General features: G+C 36.8%; 2 protein-coding genes across 2 annotated transcripts; both read left to right on the top strand.

The window, feature by feature from the left end:
• Nucleotides 1-760: 760 nt before the first annotated feature.
• Nucleotides 761-9,246, top strand: LOC127646246 (high mobility group protein HMG-I/HMG-Y-like). Its single transcript, XM_052129742.1, has 5 exons — nucleotides 761-1,032; nucleotides 1,298-1,515; nucleotides 3,924-4,001; nucleotides 4,471-4,515; nucleotides 6,901-9,246. The coding sequence occupies exons 2-5, from the start codon at nucleotides 1,360-1,362 to the stop codon at nucleotides 6,967-6,969; spliced, it is 348 nt and encodes a 115-aa protein (XP_051985702.1). The 5' UTR covers nucleotides 761-1,032; nucleotides 1,298-1,359; the 3' UTR covers nucleotides 6,970-9,246.
• A 2,939-nt stretch (nucleotides 9,247-12,185) lies between these two features.
• LOC127646248 (high mobility group protein HMG-I/HMG-Y-like) lies at nucleotides 12,186-17,483 on the top strand. Its single transcript, XM_052129744.1, has 5 exons — nucleotides 12,186-12,504; nucleotides 12,876-12,974; nucleotides 14,320-14,397; nucleotides 14,880-14,924; nucleotides 16,044-17,483. The coding sequence occupies exons 2-5, from the start codon at nucleotides 12,885-12,887 to the stop codon at nucleotides 16,110-16,112; spliced, it is 282 nt and encodes a 93-aa protein (XP_051985704.1). The 5' UTR covers nucleotides 12,186-12,504; nucleotides 12,876-12,884; the 3' UTR covers nucleotides 16,113-17,483.
• The last annotated feature ends 870 nt before the right edge of the window (nucleotides 17,484-18,353 follow it).

The raw sequence follows: 18,353 nt of genomic DNA, 5'->3' as shown, positions 1-18,353 counted from the left end.
CCCATTGAGAGCGAGAGCCCCTAATTGAAGAGGTTACCCCATGTGACTCTACCCTCCCTAGCAACCGGCCAATCTGGTTGCTTGTGAGACCTTGCTGGAGTCACTCAGTAAGAAATTATAATGCTTCTAAGGCGATAATGCTTCAATTGGTGGTAGCCAATCGGTGATGAACAACAGGAATATGTTGGTACAGAGAGTTAAATACAGTGTTATATCGAATTGTGTTTCCCGTCGGAATCCATTTCCCCCTAGCCTGAAAGGGTATGGGGTTATGGTTAGGGTTGGGTTAGGGTAGGTAAGGGTTAGGGAAGGTAGTGTAGGTTAGTGTTGGTTGGGTAAAGTAGGGAAAGGTTAGGCTTAGGTTTGTGCATCAATGGCATGTGTATTGGACCTGCAGCATTAAATCAGAGTCTGCACATAATAGGGAAAGATGAGTCTGGTAACTGTGAAAAATGTAGACATCACAAAACGGTAGAACATATACTTTTAAACTGTGTTGCATATGAAGAGAAAGATCCTAACGTTAAGATAGTAGGGAATCAACAATATTTCACTCCAGGTTATGTAATGGCCCAAAGCAATCAATAATGCTTTTATTATTTGAAAGAGACTGGATTGATAAATAGGATTTAGGATGAATTAATGTAATAAATTATTATTATTTTGCCATTTTACGCTCCACACTCCAGTCCAGTAGGTGTCGGAAGTGCATATTATACGTTTGTTGGCCAACCATCATAAAATATGACCAGAAGAAGAAGCCAATCGCTGTTTAACTCGATAAGAATAAGACGGCAGATATTCTCGAGCTCGCTCTAATCACATCTGTTCTGTATATCCGTTCACAACGGACAGTGTTCATTTCTTTCTTTGACATCCGTAGACGTCTTTTTGCGTTGGATTTAGACTGCGCTTTATTGGTTGACCGACGATTGCGCTCGAATTCAATCAAGAGACATTGTGCACGCGGAGGTGTGGCCACAGAAAACACAGCGCGCGCATAATATTCTTCGCTCTTCTGTATAAGTGCATGTAAGTGAATGCTTTTTCCTCTCGTGAAAGATTGCACAAGGGCTGTAATGTTCATTTGCACGTCATTCAGTATGAAAGTAAAGACTGGTTGTAGTAAAGTATGGTTTCCATAAAGATATACGTTGCATAAGCTAGTGAGCGCCTCGCCTTTGCAACAACACCTACACTACATTTGCCAATACCACAATCTGATCTGAAAATATAATATATATTAATTAAATACAACTGCGAATTTACACTGAGCCGAAACATTGACCTCTCACAGGTGATGCCAATAACGTTGATCATCTCGAAACAAATCCACGTGTCAAAGTTTGGGTAGATACGATGGAAAGTGAACAATCAGCTCTTGCAAATGAAGAAGAAATGGACATGGGTGAAGACCTGAGCGACTTTGACAAGGGACAAATTGTTATGGCCGGACGGCTGGGTTTGAGCATCTCTGATACGGCAAGGCTTGTGGGGTGCTCGCGGTCAGCAGTGGTGAGTATCTACCGACATTTTCTGACTCCGAGGAAAAATAATGCAATTATAAAACCTAAATTACAGGGTTGTTGTGGGTTTGTATATGCATGTTGCATAATTCGCCACTAGTTTTCTTGTAGGGATGCACAATATGCGGTTTCAAAGTACTAAACGCTTATCCATCTTTGATGCTCTGTCTACATTGTCAATGTTGGGTGTGCAAAGTAATTAGTTACTGTAATGACATTTATCAAATTAATAAAAAGGTAGTGTAATGCATTATTTAACCTCCTGTAATCAGATTACATTTACTGATTTTTTTTTTTAGTCACGTTGATTACTTAAGTACATTACTTAAAGAAATCCTCTACGGACAGTTTGGGTAAAGTATCGCCATTGATTGGTACATTTAAAAAAAAAAAAAAAGGAATCTGCAGACCGTTAACTACATGTAACCTAATGCAGCTTAAAACAGAAAACTATTTTTCCAACAATTGTTTACAGACAGATTGTTTCACTTTTAATTGACTATCACAATTCCAGTGGGTCCGAAGTTTCCATACACCACGTTAACTGTGCCTTTAAGCAGCTTGGAATATTCCAGGAAATGATGTCAAGCCTTTAGACAATTATCTTCTTATAGAAGGTGTGCTGAATTGGAGGTGTACCTGTGGATGTGTTTTAAGGCATACCTTCAAACTCAGTGCCTCTTTGCTTGACATCATGGGAAGATCAAAAGAAATCAGCCAAGACCTCATAAAAAAAATGTGTGGACCTCCACAAGACTGGTTCATCCATGGGAGCAATTTCCAAATGCCTGAACACAAGTATAAACACCATGGGACCACACAGCCTCCATACCGCTTAGGAAGGAGAAGGATTCTGTCTCCTAGAGATAATAGGACATAACTAAACATAATTTGGTGAGAAAAGTGCAAATCAATCCAAGAATAAAGGACCTTGCTGGAAGAAACTGGTAGACAATTCTCTATCCACAGTAAAATGAGACCTATATTGACGTAACCTGAAAGGCTACTTGGCAAGGAAGAAGCCACTGCTCCAAAACTGCCATAAAAAGCCAGACTACAGTTTGTGCACATGGGGACAAAGATCTTACTTTTCGGAGAAATGTCCTCTGGTCTAATGAAACAAAAATTGACTATCCTGATTGACCATAATGACCATCATTATGTTTGGAGGAAAAAGGGTGAGGCTTGCCAGTCGAAGAACACCATCCCATCCTTGAAGCATAGGGGTGGCAGCGTCATGTTATGGGGGTGCTTTGCTGCAGGAGGGACTTGTACACTTCACAAAATAGATGGCATCATGAGGAAGGAAAATTATGTGGATATATTGAAGCAACATCTCAAGACATCAGCCAGGAAGTTAAAGCTTGGTCGCAAATGGGTCTTCCAAATGGACAATGACCCCAAGCATACACTCAAAGTTTGTGGCAATATGGCATAAAGACAACAGTCAAGGTATTGGAGTGGCCATCACAAAGTCCTGAGCTCAATCCAATAGAAAATTTGTGGGCAGAACTGAAAATGTGTGTGCGAGCAAGCACGCCTACAAACCTGACTCGGTTACACCAGTGCTGTCTGGAGGAATGGGCTAAAATTTCAGCAACTTATTGTGAGAAGCTTGTGGAAGGCTCCCGAAAACATTTGACTCAAGTTAAACAATTTAATGGCAATGCTACCAAATACGAAAAAAGTTTATGTAAACTTCTGACCCACTGGAGTTGTGATATTGTCAATTAAAAGTGAAACCATCTATCTGTAAACAATTGTTGGAAAAATTACTCATGCCATGCACAAAGTAGATGTCCTAAACGACTTGCCAAAACAAAAGTTTGCTAATATGAAATCTGTGGAGTGGTTAAAATCATTTTTAATGTCTTTAATGTAAACATCTGACTTCAACTGTATAACAAGCACTAAATTGGTACTGTCTCTTTAAGAGTGTTTAGTCGAGCGCAGAGAGAAGTTACAGTTGTTTTTACCTCATCCGTGCAATGTGCTATTTAAAAGAGACAAAACATGCAGTGAAAGAGGCTGAATACAGGTTCTTAAAGGTTCTGTAAGGGATTTTCATCATCTGTTCTACTTCCACGAGACTGAGCCGTTGAATTAGCCACACCACCTCTTTCCTAAACCCCGCTCTCCAAAGATAACAAATCAGCTTTTTTGAGCGTGACATTGTGCAGAAACTTTTGATGAAAACAACAGCAGCAAAATAGCGCTCTCAACTGACAAATATTATAAACAACATGGATTAAAAATGGCAGGAAGCCTCAATAATAAGCTGAAACTAAAATACAAGGAGAACAAGCAAAATTATTGACTGTTGATAAGCATCAATGTTCGTGATCCGCGGACACAATTTTGTTGCAACGTAGAATAAATGTAAAAATTTCCTTACAGGAAGCAAGTGGATTGCTAACTCCAGGAAAACAAAGAGTACGACCAAAGGGTAGCAGAAATAACGGACCTTCCAAGAGAGTAAGTGATGATGGTTTTTTTGGATAAACTCTCTATTTTATGTCATGATTTTTTTGGGATTGGCCTTCTGTGTAAATATAAATAGATCTTTTTTTCCTCAATTACACTAGTACAACACTGCTGTCTCTATTTTGCTAACACACAGAGACCTGCATTATTACATTTAAATAGTGTGTGCAGATTGTTTCTTGGCGGCTCATCCCCAGACCAGCAGGTCACCCGCTGTTAGCCACTTACTGTAGCTCTGAGCAGTGCCTGCCTCAACTCATTGCCCCCTCCATCTGCTATCATGTATAGAAAGTGGCTCCCTCTACTGGTGTTAATGTAGCGTTGTTATTGCTCAGTCAAAAATACTTTGGGGTGGCATACAGCACTTTATTTAACGAGGGCGGGAAGATTGTGTACAACCAAGTGACAATTTTTTTGAAATTACATTAATTGTTAATTTATGTAATTTTCTATTCAATAGAAAGCATCGGCTGGAGGAAAACCGAAGGGAAGGCCTAAGAAAGAGGTACACTTAAAGCAACAGTAGTTGACATTTCTGTCATCAATTGACTTGCCATCATACGGTTTCTGTATGACTTTTTATTATTATTATTCCATGGAACACAAGGAGAAATTTTCAAGATCCATAAAAGTATATTGAGTCCATATATTTCAAGTCTTCTGAAGGCATAAGATAGCTTTGTGCGAGTGTATAGTTTGCCAATGGAGTAGTATACCGAATCCTCCGTATTCATAAACCAATTAAGCGAGGAAAAACCCGGATGACAAGAAGTGTGGATCCACTAAACACTTTACTATCCCATAATGCCTCAGGAGCTGAGGAGGCATCACCTTCAAAATGCTGGAAAAATAAACATGAGAACTGTCTGACCAGTGAGATGAGAGACTTGTCGCTGCAGCTGCTCAATCTAGCATGATGGTGGCGGCATTGGACGTGCAGTTGATGGACACCCCCAAAATTATAAACTTAAAAATAAATAGACGCAGTTAATGAAACCTTGGTACTGCAAACATAAACCCAGTCTGTTTTTGAAAGTCTGCTTATGGTGTTTTGTCTTGATGTGCATTATTTGACATGTTTAAATGTATACCTGTTATATTCTGATGACATTAAAATGGCAGCGAGGTTCAGCAATTCGTTTGCACTACGCTCGTAGTAAAATAGCCCATAAATAGATTTTGTAACAAATTGCGGAACCACACTGCTATTTTTGTTGCATTGGGATTGGTCTAACGACAGGGGACTGGTATAACAACAGCGCCACCTACTGTACAGGAGTGAAATTGTTTTTCCATTTAATGTTTTTACGGACTGTGAATTAGACCTTCCGTCAGAAGTTCGTCTTGCAAAATCATCACCAATTTGGTGTGAACAGGCCTTCAGTTGTAATATTATATTTTATGTTGTTGATAAAGCTGATCAATGTCTCACAGGATGTTTGAGTGAGTTAATTAAGCCATTTAGTAAAGTTCATTAAACAAGGTCAAGTGGGAAAAATTCCCAACACAATGACTGACTGGATTATGAATTCTTTCTAGATTGTACTTTCAAAGTAAATGGTTCATGTTAGTGCATGGTTAATATCGTGCAATATATTTCTTGTCATATTTTCGTCAACAGTCTGAAAACAGTTTGAAAACCATTTTATTATCGTCATGACTCGTCGCTATTGTCTCGTCTTTATTATCATTGTCAAAATCTGAAAGCCCTTCGTTGGCGAACATTTTCAGGGCAAGATTACCACTGAATAATGACTTGAATATCAGGATGTTTTTCCACACAAAGTTGGACTACTGTGTTTTCATTTTTGAAGCCTCAGCCTGTTTGCCTTTGTGGTTTGGAAAAGAGCTGTGTGAACATTCTTTAAAATTTCTTCATTTGTGTTCCATGGATAAAAGAAAAACGGTAATTTAAGGTGAGTCGGTAGTTTTCAGGTGAACCATTCCTTTTAAAGGGCATTCAGTAGTTCTGTAGCTAGCGTTAGCATTGCTGCTCTTCATATATTTTAAGTAACGATACGACAGTGATGTTAGACACTGTACTGCCATCTATTGATGTGGATCAACATGATCGTCTCTGCTGCCACGCCAGCTCAGGAATATAATTTGCATCTGGAAAAGTTGAGTTTGAGGACTTTTCTTAAGTTATTTATTACTATAATTACTTTGCCTAAAAACAAACGTCAGAATTTAAGCAAACATGCTTCTACAGTTAAGGACAGATTATTGTTGTCCCTTGTATCAATAATCTTTGGAGACTGTCTACGCTTCACGTTCTTTCTAAGGACAGTTATTACCTTTATTAGAGAACTACTTGGCGTAAAATAAACCTCCGTTATCTAGCGATACAGAATGTTCTGTAAAGGAAAGATTACAATTGATTTTGATGATCAAATTTAGCATGTCCATGAATGCTGTATTTGGCGAACTTGTTTTGTTCAAAGCAAAAAAGATTTTCAAGGATTAGTGAAACGCCACGGGTCATACGATTTCAAAATGGCGAAACTCATTGAAGGGGGTGACCCGCACCATGTGGAATAAAACACGTTTTATATAAAACTATTATGAGTACAGTCTTCATCTCATGTGATTGTACTCCATTCAGATCACTCTTCACAAAAACACAATTCATTCGTTAATGTGTAAAACTTTTTAAATTGGCTCCAAACTATTGAATGTGCCTTTTTTTTTTTTTTTAAGTTTAATTACAACTTTCACGGCAGTAACTGCCACCCGCTGACTATTTTAAAGGACAATCTATCATAAAAAACAATTTTAAATGGCAGTTCTTTTTAAATGTCAAATCTAATATGCATAACAGGAAGCTTTGCTTGCTTGAAATCAACCTTACAATTTATACCCAAATGTTTGATTCTGTTCTTTGAAACAGGAGAAGGAAAAACAGGCACCTCAGGACTCGTCTGAGGACGCTGAAGATGATGACGAGGAAGAACAGTAATAGTATCTTACCGGAGCACTACCTCACACAACCAAACAAACTGCCCGTCTGCTCTCCAACCTGTGAATCGCAGGGAATGTCATTTCTCAAAAGGACAGTAATAACTGTATAGGAAAATATATTCTGAATAAATACATAATGCATTTTTTGTAAGTAGGTCAAATATAGAAACCAGACTCGACCTACATGAGAAAATGTTGAGTGTTTCTAGTTTTTATTTTACTACACATATATATGTATATATCTGTTAAACTAACATGCTTTACTAATGTTTTGTTTTGTCTTTTTATCCATGTTGTTGACTAGCTGTAATTTAACACATGTGCTGTCTTTACATTTTTTTTTAAACTTAATTTGGTCATGACTGTTCTTTTACAAATGGTTTGTAAATCTAATTTTTGATCTTTTTGGGAACTCGTTTGTTTTTTTTTCTTCAATTGACAGGTTTTGTACTTCTATCTGGAAATTATTGACTGTAGGCCTCCTTGACCTGAGCTTATGCACCTATTTTCCGGGTTCATTTGTATTGGGAATCATATGTCTGTCACAGTGACACTACAGAAATTAAATGGAAGTGTTGGTCAATTTTTAAGCCATTTTTGACACCGACTAGGGGTTACTGTTACAAATGGCAGTGAAACTGAACTATAAATGCACTTTTTGGTGTTTTGTGCTAAATGAGATATTCTTAATAATTCATGTTTGGGAACTAGACAGATCAGCCACAACATTAAAACCACTGACCGGTGAAGTGAATAACATGTATTATCTTGTTACAATGGCACCTGTCAAGGGGTGATATACACTCACCTAAAGGATTATTAGGAACACCTGTTCAAATTCTCATTAATACAATTATCTAATCAACCAATCACATGGCAGTTGCTTCAATGCATTTAGGGGTGTGGTCCTGGTCAAGACAATCTCCTGAACTCCAAACTGAATGTCAGAATGGGAAAGAAAGGTGATTTAAGCAATTTTGAGCGTGGCATGGTTGTTGGTGCCAGACGGGCCGGTCTGAGTATTTCACAATCTGCTCAGTTACTGGGATTTTCACGCACAACCATTTCTAGGGTTTACAAAGAATGGTGTGAAAAGGGAAAAACATCCAATATGCGGCAGTCCTGTGGGCGAAAATGCCTTGTTGATGCTAGAGGTCAGAGGAGAATGGGGCGACTGATTCAAGCTGATAGAACAGCAACTAGAAAAAGAGGCTACAATTTGCAAGAGCTCACCAAAATTGGACAGTTGAAGACTGGAAAAATGTTGCCTGGTCTGATGAGTCTCGATTTCTGTTGAGACATTCAGATGGTAGAGTCAGAATTTGGCGTAAACAGAATGAGAACATGGATCCATCATGCCTTGTTACCACTGTGCAGGCTGGTGGTGTAATGGTGTGGGGGATGTTTTCTTGGCACACTTTAGGCCCCTTAGTGCCAATTGGGCATCGTTTAAATGCCACGGGCTACCTGAGCATTGTTTCTGACCATGTCCATCCCTTTATGGCCACCATGTACCCATCCTCTGATGGCTACTTCCAGCAGGATAATGCACCATGTCACAAAGCTCGAATCATTTCAAATTGGTTTCTTGAACATGACAATGAGTTCACTGTACTAAAATGGCCCCCACAGTCACCAGATCTCAACCCAATAGAGCATCTTTGGGATGTGGTGGAACGGGAGCTTCGTGCCCTGGATGTGCATCCCACAAATCTCCATCAACTGCAAGACGCTATCCTATCAATATGGGCCAACATTTCTAAAGAATGCTTTCAGCACCTTGTTGAATCAATGCCACGTAGAATTAAGGCAGTTCTGAAGGCGAAAGGGGGTCAAACACAGTATTAGTATGGTGTTCCTAATAATCCTTTAGGTGAGTGTATATTAGGCAGCAAGTGAACAGTCAGTTCTTGAATTTCATGTATTGGAAGCAGGAAAAATGGGCAAGTGTAAGGATCTGAGCGACTTTGACAAGGGCCAATTTGTGAGGGCTAGACAACTGGGTCAGAGCATTTCCAAAATGGCAGGTCTTGTGGGGTGTTTTTGGTGTGCAGTGGTTGGTACCTACCAATAGTGGTCCAAGGAAGTACAACTGGAGAACTGGCAACGGGGTCGTGGGTGCCTAAGGCTCACTAACTACGTTTCCATCCAAAGACTGGTGGTTTTTTTTGCAAAATAAAGCTGATGGAAATGCATATTATTGCTATAATTTCACAAGCGTCGACATAATATTTTTCATATGAACTCTGTGCATAAACTCTGTCGATACTTCAAATGTCACGAAAAACTGGTTTGTAAACCCATTTTGTCGAGGAAATTGGCATTAATGCAAAAATATAGTGTCACATGATAGACTTTACCCCAATTGTTAGCCTGTGTTAATCATGACGACAGTATACATTTTTGAAAGCTAATTTATTTTACATGATTATGGATTGATCTTTATAGCATTTAGATCTGATACTGCAAACATGACACTTCCAAGCGTGCCAACACAAATATCTCGTATCAAGCTCTTGTCATCGACAGGTCATGGAGAAAAAAAGAATGGCCAATATTAGGTGTGGCCACCTTTGCCTTTAAAACAGCACCAATTCTCCTAGATACACCTGGGCACCGTTTTTCTTGGTTGTTGGCAGAAAGGGTGTTCCAAGCTTCTTGGAGAATTCACCACAGTTCTTCTGTCTATTTCGGCTGTCTCAATTGCTTCTGTCTCTTCATGTAATCCCAGACTGACTTGGTCACCACAGACCAAGATCTTCATCAAAATACAAGGAACTGCAAATTACCCAACTTACCATGGTAAAATATGACCTAATTCAACTAAGTAACTTAGATCAATGTTCTGGTTTTGCAGATTTAAAGTTAACATCAAATGACATTTCCAAGTGAAAAAAGACAAGATTTGATTGGTTATTGGTTTTCTGGCCTGGGTAGCTTGGCGAGTATCGATGCTGACTACCACTGCTGAAAGATGGAGTGGTGGCGTAGTGGGCTAAAGCACATAACTGTAAATCAGAAGGTCGCTGGTTCGATTCCCACAGCCACCACCATTGTGTCCTTGAGCAAGGCCCTTAACTCCAGGTTGCTCCGGGGGGATTGTCCCTGTATTAAGTGCACTGTAAGTTGCTTTGGATAAAAGCGTCTGCCAAATGTCAACCCTGGCATGCTGAGTGACTCCAGCCAGGTCTCTTAAGCAACCAAATTGCCCTGGTTACTAGGGAGGGTATAGTCACATGGGGTAACATCCTCGTGGTCGTGATTTGGGGTTCTCGCTCTCAATGGGGCACGTGGTAAGTTGTCCGTGGATCGCGGGGAGTAGCATGAGCCTCCGCATGCTGCGAGTCTCTGCTGTGTCATGAACAACGAGCCACTTGATAAAATGCGTGGATTGACTATCTAAAAAAAAATTATTTTAAGACAGCCACAATGAAAGGGAAAAAAAGATTTTAAAAAATTAAGATAATTAATATATACAGTATGTATTTAATAATAAATATATTATTTTATATATATATATATATATATATATATATATATATATATATATATACAAAGTGCTGTGTATATATATATAAATATATATATATATATATACACAGTGCTGTGCAAAAGTTTTAGGCGCTTGGGAAAAATGTTGCACAGTGAGGATGTCTTAAAAAATAATGAAATATAGTTTTCATTGATCAATTTATGTCATACAAAGTCCAGTAAACATAAAAAAGCTAAATCAATATTCGGTGTGACCACCTTTACATTTAAAACTGCACCGATTCTCCTAGATACACCTGGACATCATTTTTCTTGGTTGTTGGCAGATAGTTTGTTTCAAGCTTCTTGGAGAATTCACCACAATGAATCTCACAGTCTATTTCGGCTGTCTCAACTGCGTCTGTCTCTTCATGTAATCCCAGACTGACTTGATGTTCAGTGGGGGGTTTGTGGGAGCCATGATATCTGTTGCAGGGCTCCCTGTTCTTCTATTTGAAAAAGTAATGTTTGAGAGGACATTTACAGGGAGCATCTCAAAAAATTTGAATATCGTGGGAAAGTTTTTTTCAAAATGGGAACTACAAAGTTCCACTTTTTGAATTTAATTCAAAAAGTGGAACATTCATATATTCTAGGTTCATTACACATAAGAAATATTTCTAGCTTTTTTTGTTATAATCTTGATGATTACAGCTTACAGCTCATGGAAATCAAAAATCTAGTATCGCAAAATATTAGAAGAAAGAATTTATAATATATACTTTTTTTCAAAAAGTGGAACTTTTTGCAGTTTTTCCTCTCATTTTGTATTTAATTATTAGGTTAAAATACTCGATTAAAATGTTTAATTGATTGACAGCCCTAATATATATATATATATATATATATATATATACATACATAATCTTTTACAATCCCCCTTTTATGGCACAAAATTTGCGTATGGCTATAAAAAAAGGTAGAATTCTGAGCAAACCTGCCTGTTTGGCTATAATCAATTTAAAGCAACAAGTTCAACAGTTACAATATATAACAGTAACAAATATATATAATTTTTTTTTTTTACAAAAAGTAAGAAATTATTGGGTATATCTAAAAACATATTTACAAATATACATTAATAATATACTTTTTTATAATATATAACATAGTGCCTTAATTATTTAGCCAGAGGAATTGTATTTATTTTTAAGTTAAGTGTGTGTGTATATATATATATATATATATATATATATATATATATATATATATATATACTGGTTTGGAGAACAGTTCCCTTTAAAGAAATGCGGATTTTGCAAATCTGAATTTATGAAAAAGAAATTTACAAAATCGTCCAATAAATTCAAATGTGTATAACAAAGGTTAATATTTCTTCCGCTATTATCAATTCAAAATCTTTCAATATCCCAATTATTGATGAACAGATGAGCCTAATATTGCACAAAAAAAAAAATAAAAAATACTTTTATGATTTTAGCATTTCAATTTCATAACAAAATTCCATCAAATTATTTAAAAAAAAAAAAACGTTATTTTAATTAAGTTTTATCAACAATTATGCAATTAAGTTGTTATGAAATGGAATTGCGTTAATCTTAAATATAGCTTAAAATGTTTTTTGAGTTCGTGCACCTCATCTACATGAAAAATTATGTATTACAACGCATCTCTCTTTGTATTTGGCGCCACCAATTTGTCACCGACAGCAAATGAAGAATATTGCTCGTGGAGACCCGCCTCTCTGCCCGTCAACCGGCGGCTCTTCCTGCGCTGCCATTGGCCTTTCATACCAGTGACACGGCTGCTATTCTCGAGCTCGCTCTAATCACATCTGTTCTGTATATCCGTTCACAACGGACAGTGTTCATTTCTTTCTTTGACATCCGTAGACGTCTTTTTGCGTTGGATTTAGACTGCGCTTTATTGGTTGACCGACGATTGCGCTCGAATTCAATCAAGAGACATTGTGCACGCGGAGGTGTGGCCACAGAAGACACAGCGCGCGCATAATATTCTTCGCTCTTCTGTATAAGTGCATGTAAGTGAATGCTTTTTCCTCTCGTGAAAGATTGCACAAGGGCTGTAATGTTCATTTGCACGTCATTCAGCATGAAAGTAAAGACTGGTTGTAGTAAAGTATGGTTTCCATAAAGATATACGTTGCATAAGCTAGTGAGCGCCTCGCCTTTGCAACAACACCTACACTACATTTGCCAATACCACAATCTGATCTGAAAGGATTATATATATATATATATTGAAAATTGAAAAACCAGCTAATGTAATGCACTATATTTGTTGTAATAAACCTCTAATGCATAATAATAAACAATGTTCATTGGTGTTATACATGAAGAAAGTAATTGAATAGAAAATCGACTGCTTATATTTAATTTTGTGTTTTTGAAGCTTGGGAACATGAGTGATTCAGAGAAACAAACCGTCTCCCTTAAAAACAAGGATGGAGTGGAGAAAAGGGGTCGAGGGAGACCAAGAAAACATCCAAAGGTATGAAGTAATAGTTCATTATTATTATCATCATTATTAATGATAAATATTGCAGGTTAATTTCAGATTTAGTGGAAAATAATGCATTTATAAAACATAAATTACAGGGTTGTCGTAATTTTATGCATGTTGCATAATGCACCACTTGTTGTCTTGTAGGGATGCACAATATATGCGGTTTCAAAGTACTAAACGCTTATCCATCTTTGCTACTCTACATTAGCAGTATTGGGTATGCAAAGTAATTAGTTACTGTAATTACTTTTAAAAATGAATGAAGGCAGTGTAATGCATTACAATGTAAACTTCTGTAATCCGATTACAGTTATTGATTTTCAGTCACGTTAATTACTTGATTATAGTATATTACTTGGGTTACACATATTTCCAAAATAATATTTATGTAGAATTGATTTAAAACATGAATTATGAGGGGGTCTGTGTTGCTCATCAACTATTGATACTGAATACCACCACTGGAGTCGCGAGTTCGAATCCAGGGTGTGCTGAGTGACTCCAGCCAGGTCTCCTAAGCAACCAAATTGGCCCAGTTGCTAGGGAAGGTAACCTCCTCCTTGTCGCGATTAAGTGAATCTCGCTCTCAATGGGCGCGTGGATCACGGAGGGTAGCATGAGCCTCCACATCGCGGTGTCATGCACAGCGAGCCGCGTGGATTGACTGTCTCAGAAGTAGCAGCAACTGAGACTTGTCCTCCGCCACCCGGATCGAGGCGAGTAACCGCACCACCACGAGGACCTACTAAGTAGTATGAATTGGGCGTTCCAAAATTGGGGCGAAAAGGAGCTAAAAAAACAAACAAACATGAATTATGTTCATGTGTATGTCTGTTTGTGTGAAGTGACAATAAAGATAATTTTAAATGAAAATAAACAAGGAGGAAATACAAACATTGTTTTGAATTCGCTAAGGGGGAAAAACTAGGGCTGTCGAATTTAACCATACTGACACTTAGGTAAATTCCATAACAAAAGTGCAGATTTTCCTACCATACGAGCAGTTCAACCTTAAAGTACATCTGTTTTTACTTTCCCCAAGTAATTAGTAAAGGAGTCTGATTACATTTTTAAAAAAGTCATATTTAATTTGTAGTGGATTACTATTTTTTTATAACTTACCCAACACTGTACATTATAATGTTGTGATGCCTCATGTCACCCAAAGCATAAATGCAAATATATAAAAACATGTTTTTAGAATAGGAAATGTTAACGTTTATTTACAGGTTTTGGAATGCAACAGACTATAACTAGGGTTGTCGATACATAGCCAATATATACATTTTATTTCATATATCGATATATAAACATCGATATATATTTACAGGAATCAAGTGGATCGCCAACTCCAAAAAAACCAAGAGGACGACCAAAGGGTAGCAGAAATAAAGGACCTTCCAAGAGAGTAAGTGATGATGGTCTTTTTGGATAAACTCTATTTTATGTCATGATTTATTTATTCATTGCCTTGTGTATGAATATAAATAGACTTTTTTTTTCTTCACAATTGCACTAGTACAACACTGCTGTCTCTGTTTTGCAAACACACAGAGACTTGCATTATTACATTTAAATAGTGTGTGCAGATTTTTCTTGACGGCTCATCCCCAGACCAGCAGGTCACCCGCTGTTAGCCACTTACTGTAGCTCTGGGCAGCGTCTGCCTCAAGAGTCCTCTGTGAACTCATTGCCCCCTCCATCTGTTATCATGTGCAGAAAGCGGCTCCCTCTACTGGTGTTAATGCAGCATTGTTATTGGCCCAGTGAAAATACTTGGGGGGGTATACAGCTCCCTGTTTAACACGGGCGGGAAGATTGTGTACAACCAAGTGACACATTTTTTGAAACGACAATAATTGTTAATTTGTGTAATTTTCTATTTAATAGAAAGCATCGGCTGGAGGAAAACCGAAGGGAAGGCCTAAGAAAGAGGTACATCTAAAGTGACACATATGTTCAACCAAAAATGAAATTTCTGTCATCATTTTTTCCAAACAAAGCTATATTTTTCCACCCAAGCAAATGTAATGACCTTCATCATGCGAATGTTTCACGTGACTGTTGCGCGCGCTGTCTCTGGAGCTCCCAAGTGCGTGAATCCAGCAGGCTTTCCGATATTTGTGTTCCAGAGACAGGAGAGCTCAGAGCGGGAACACTCATTCATTTTTTGACCCAGGAAAACCCCAAATGGAGAAAGAAATCTCCACAGAATTGGACGACTCCCAAACAGGTCAAGAAAATGAATAGGAGCTTGTTATTAAAACAGGTGTAACATCTGTGGTTCACACGACGATAATCACTCGTAATACAAGCAATCTGTTTTAAAACCACCTCAAAATGAAGAAGGCAAAAGAATAATATGAAAGCCAAAAGATGAACTCCGCATTCACTTGGTAATTTATTTATTTCGTTATTTTGCAAGGTGAAGTTTATTTGATATTTATTTTCTTCAAGAAGTGTTTATTTTCATTGGATATTTGTTTTTACTCATGTTTTATGTACTCATGATTTAGCATTTTGCTAAGGTTGATTTTTATTTATTTATTTATTTACTTTGACATTGTTTGTCTTGTTCCAACTAAAGAAGAAGTAGTTTTAATTTATAAAATATTTAATTCACTGACTAGGGTTCCAAAAATAGGTATTACAATATGGTTATTTTATATACAGTATAAACCAATTTATATTGATTTTCCAGAAAACTTTTACTGTTTCACGGTACTGTATATATTGTTATCTTGATATAGGATTTTGGTCATATCGCCCACCTCTAGATAGGTGTAAACATTGAAACCATTTTCACAAATAACCACTAGATGGTGCCATAAACATGCGCAAACTTACATACCATATGTTGTTTGGCTCTTCAGCTGTTGTGTATCATAATTGATAAACAGTGTTATAGGGTTAAAGGTCAAACTAGCAAAAAACCAATTTTAAATGGCAGTTCTTTTTAAATGTCACAACTAACATGCATAACAGGAAGCTTTGCTTGCTTTAAATCAACCTTACAATTTATACCCAAATGTTTGATTCTGTTCTTTGAAACAGGAGAAGGAAAAACAGGCACCTCAGGACTCGTCTGAGGACGCTGAAGAAGATGACGAGGAAGAACAGTAATAGTATCTTACCGGAGCACTACCTCACACAACCAAACAAACTGCCCGTCTGCTCTCCGACCTGTGAATCGCAGGGAATGTCATTTCTCAAAAGGACAGTAATAACTGTATAGGAAAATATATTCTGAATAAATACATAATGCATTTTTTGTAAGTAGGTCAAATATAGAAACCAGAATCAACCTACATGAGAAAATGTTGAGTGTTTCTAGTTTTTATTTAACTACATATATATATATATCTGTTAAACTGAGGTGCTTTACTACGTTTTGTTTGTAGATTTGTTTTGTATTTTGTCCATGTTGTTGACTAGCTATAATTTAAATGTGAAACTTGATGGGCTCAATAGATCTCATAGAAACAGTATTTTTTGAATGTAGCTGTTTACAGTTTACTAGTTCAATTAGCTTTTTATTAGATGTTCCATCTTACTATTCAACCATCAGTGAATATTTCTTAAAGCAGGTTCTTGTATTTTGTAGTCATATATACGTTACCCAGGCCTGGTGTTGAGGGAATCAATATATTTAACTTAAAATACCATTGTAATTACCACTTGAAACCCCAGGAATCAGCATCACAAAGACACTACAGAAGTTAATGGATATGTTGGTAAATTTGGAAGAATTGACACATTTTTAAGGCATTCTGCCAGGTGTTGATGGTACAAATCGCAGTGAAACTGAACTATAAATGTACTTTTTGGTGTTTTGAAATGAGACATTCCAAATAATTCATGTTTGGGAACGATATCCTATCATTATATTTACTGTACCCAAATATAACATTTCTGCCCCAATCCTTTTTTTAAATGGTTTATTTTCCAATTGAAGCAGAAATACCTCATCAACCTAAATAATAAGCTAAAAAGCATTGCTTACAGTATAATTCCACAAGGTACTCTTTGCAACATGTATCAACTCAAGGTTATCAACACACACAAGTGCTTTTGGGATACTTTAAACCACTTGCCTGTGTTTATTTAAATCACAACAATTAGAAGCTGAAAGATGTTCTCAAATGTGTCTTGAGTTATAAGACTATTACATATGAAGAATTGCAACCTAAAGCTTAGCCAAGTTGTCCTTAAAACACTTTAAAATGATCTGTTGTGCATTCAAATCCTCATAACTTCAGAATTATATTCGCCTCAGGTATTATGGTGTCGTGATCAGACAGCAAAAGTCCAAGACCATGTTCATTTGCTCAATAGTATAAATACCCTTTATCCTGCAGTGATTGTTCGTGAATAGCAGTAGAATAGCCTACATGTAGGCATAGTGTAAGTGGGATTTGGTTAATACAACATTAGAGTTTCTTAATGTGTATTAGATTTATTGACTATTTATTTGTATGTGTAATGTGTGTTGATCCTAATAAAAATACTTTTGCAAAATATTTATGCATTGTTATACAATATTAAAACTAGAAAAAACTAAAAAGTAGCAGTAGTACTGCTTTTATTATTTACGATTAAATTATAATAGAGTAATATTTTATTATACAATATTGTATACATAAAATAATCGTTTAAAATCGTATTAATCTTTATTGCGACACATATATGATCACATCCCTCACTCTCCATAAATGGTATAATATTTAAATGTAGGTATAATATTAAAAATCTATATTTTATACGTGTATAAGGTGAAATGGAATTATAAGTTTTATATTTTAGGTATATGATGGATGTGTTTGTTTATGGTGTTTAACTATTTATTCTTGTTTATGCTTTCTCATTTATTTTGACACTCCAAAAAATTATTTTGGCTCCTTGTTCAATTTACTCAACTAAAATGAACGAAAGCAACACCATTCTAGAACATTTTGTCACAACTTAAAGGGATAGTTCACCCAAAAATGAAAATTCTCTCATTATTCACTTACCCTGATGCCATCCCAGATGTGCATGACTGTCTTTCTTCAGCAGAACACAAATGAAGATTTTTAGAATAACATAAGAGCTCTGGCAGGTCCTTATAATGCATGTATACAGGTGCCAGAACTTTGACAGTCCAAAAGTCACATTTCGGCAGCATAAAAGTTATCCACACAACATGAATGTCTTCTGAAGCAAATCGATGCGTTCTTGTAAAACATAAATCGATAGTTAAAACGTTATTAACATTTAAAAAGCACTTCCTGCCAGCAGCTGCCGTGAAGTGTGACGTAGGCATGTCTGCAAATTCATAAATGAATTCAGAAGCGCCGCTTATTTACAAAAGATGAACGAACATCA

The sequence above is a fragment of the Xyrauchen texanus genome, chromosome 7 (assembly GCF_025860055.1).
Source record: "Xyrauchen texanus isolate HMW12.3.18 chromosome 7, RBS_HiC_50CHRs, whole genome shotgun sequence".
NCBI classification, from domain to species: Eukaryota; Metazoa; Chordata; class Actinopteri; order Cypriniformes; family Catostomidae; genus Xyrauchen; species Xyrauchen texanus.
The sequence above is the reverse complement of the archived record's forward strand: the minus strand, read 5'-3'. Positions and strand labels throughout refer to the sequence as shown.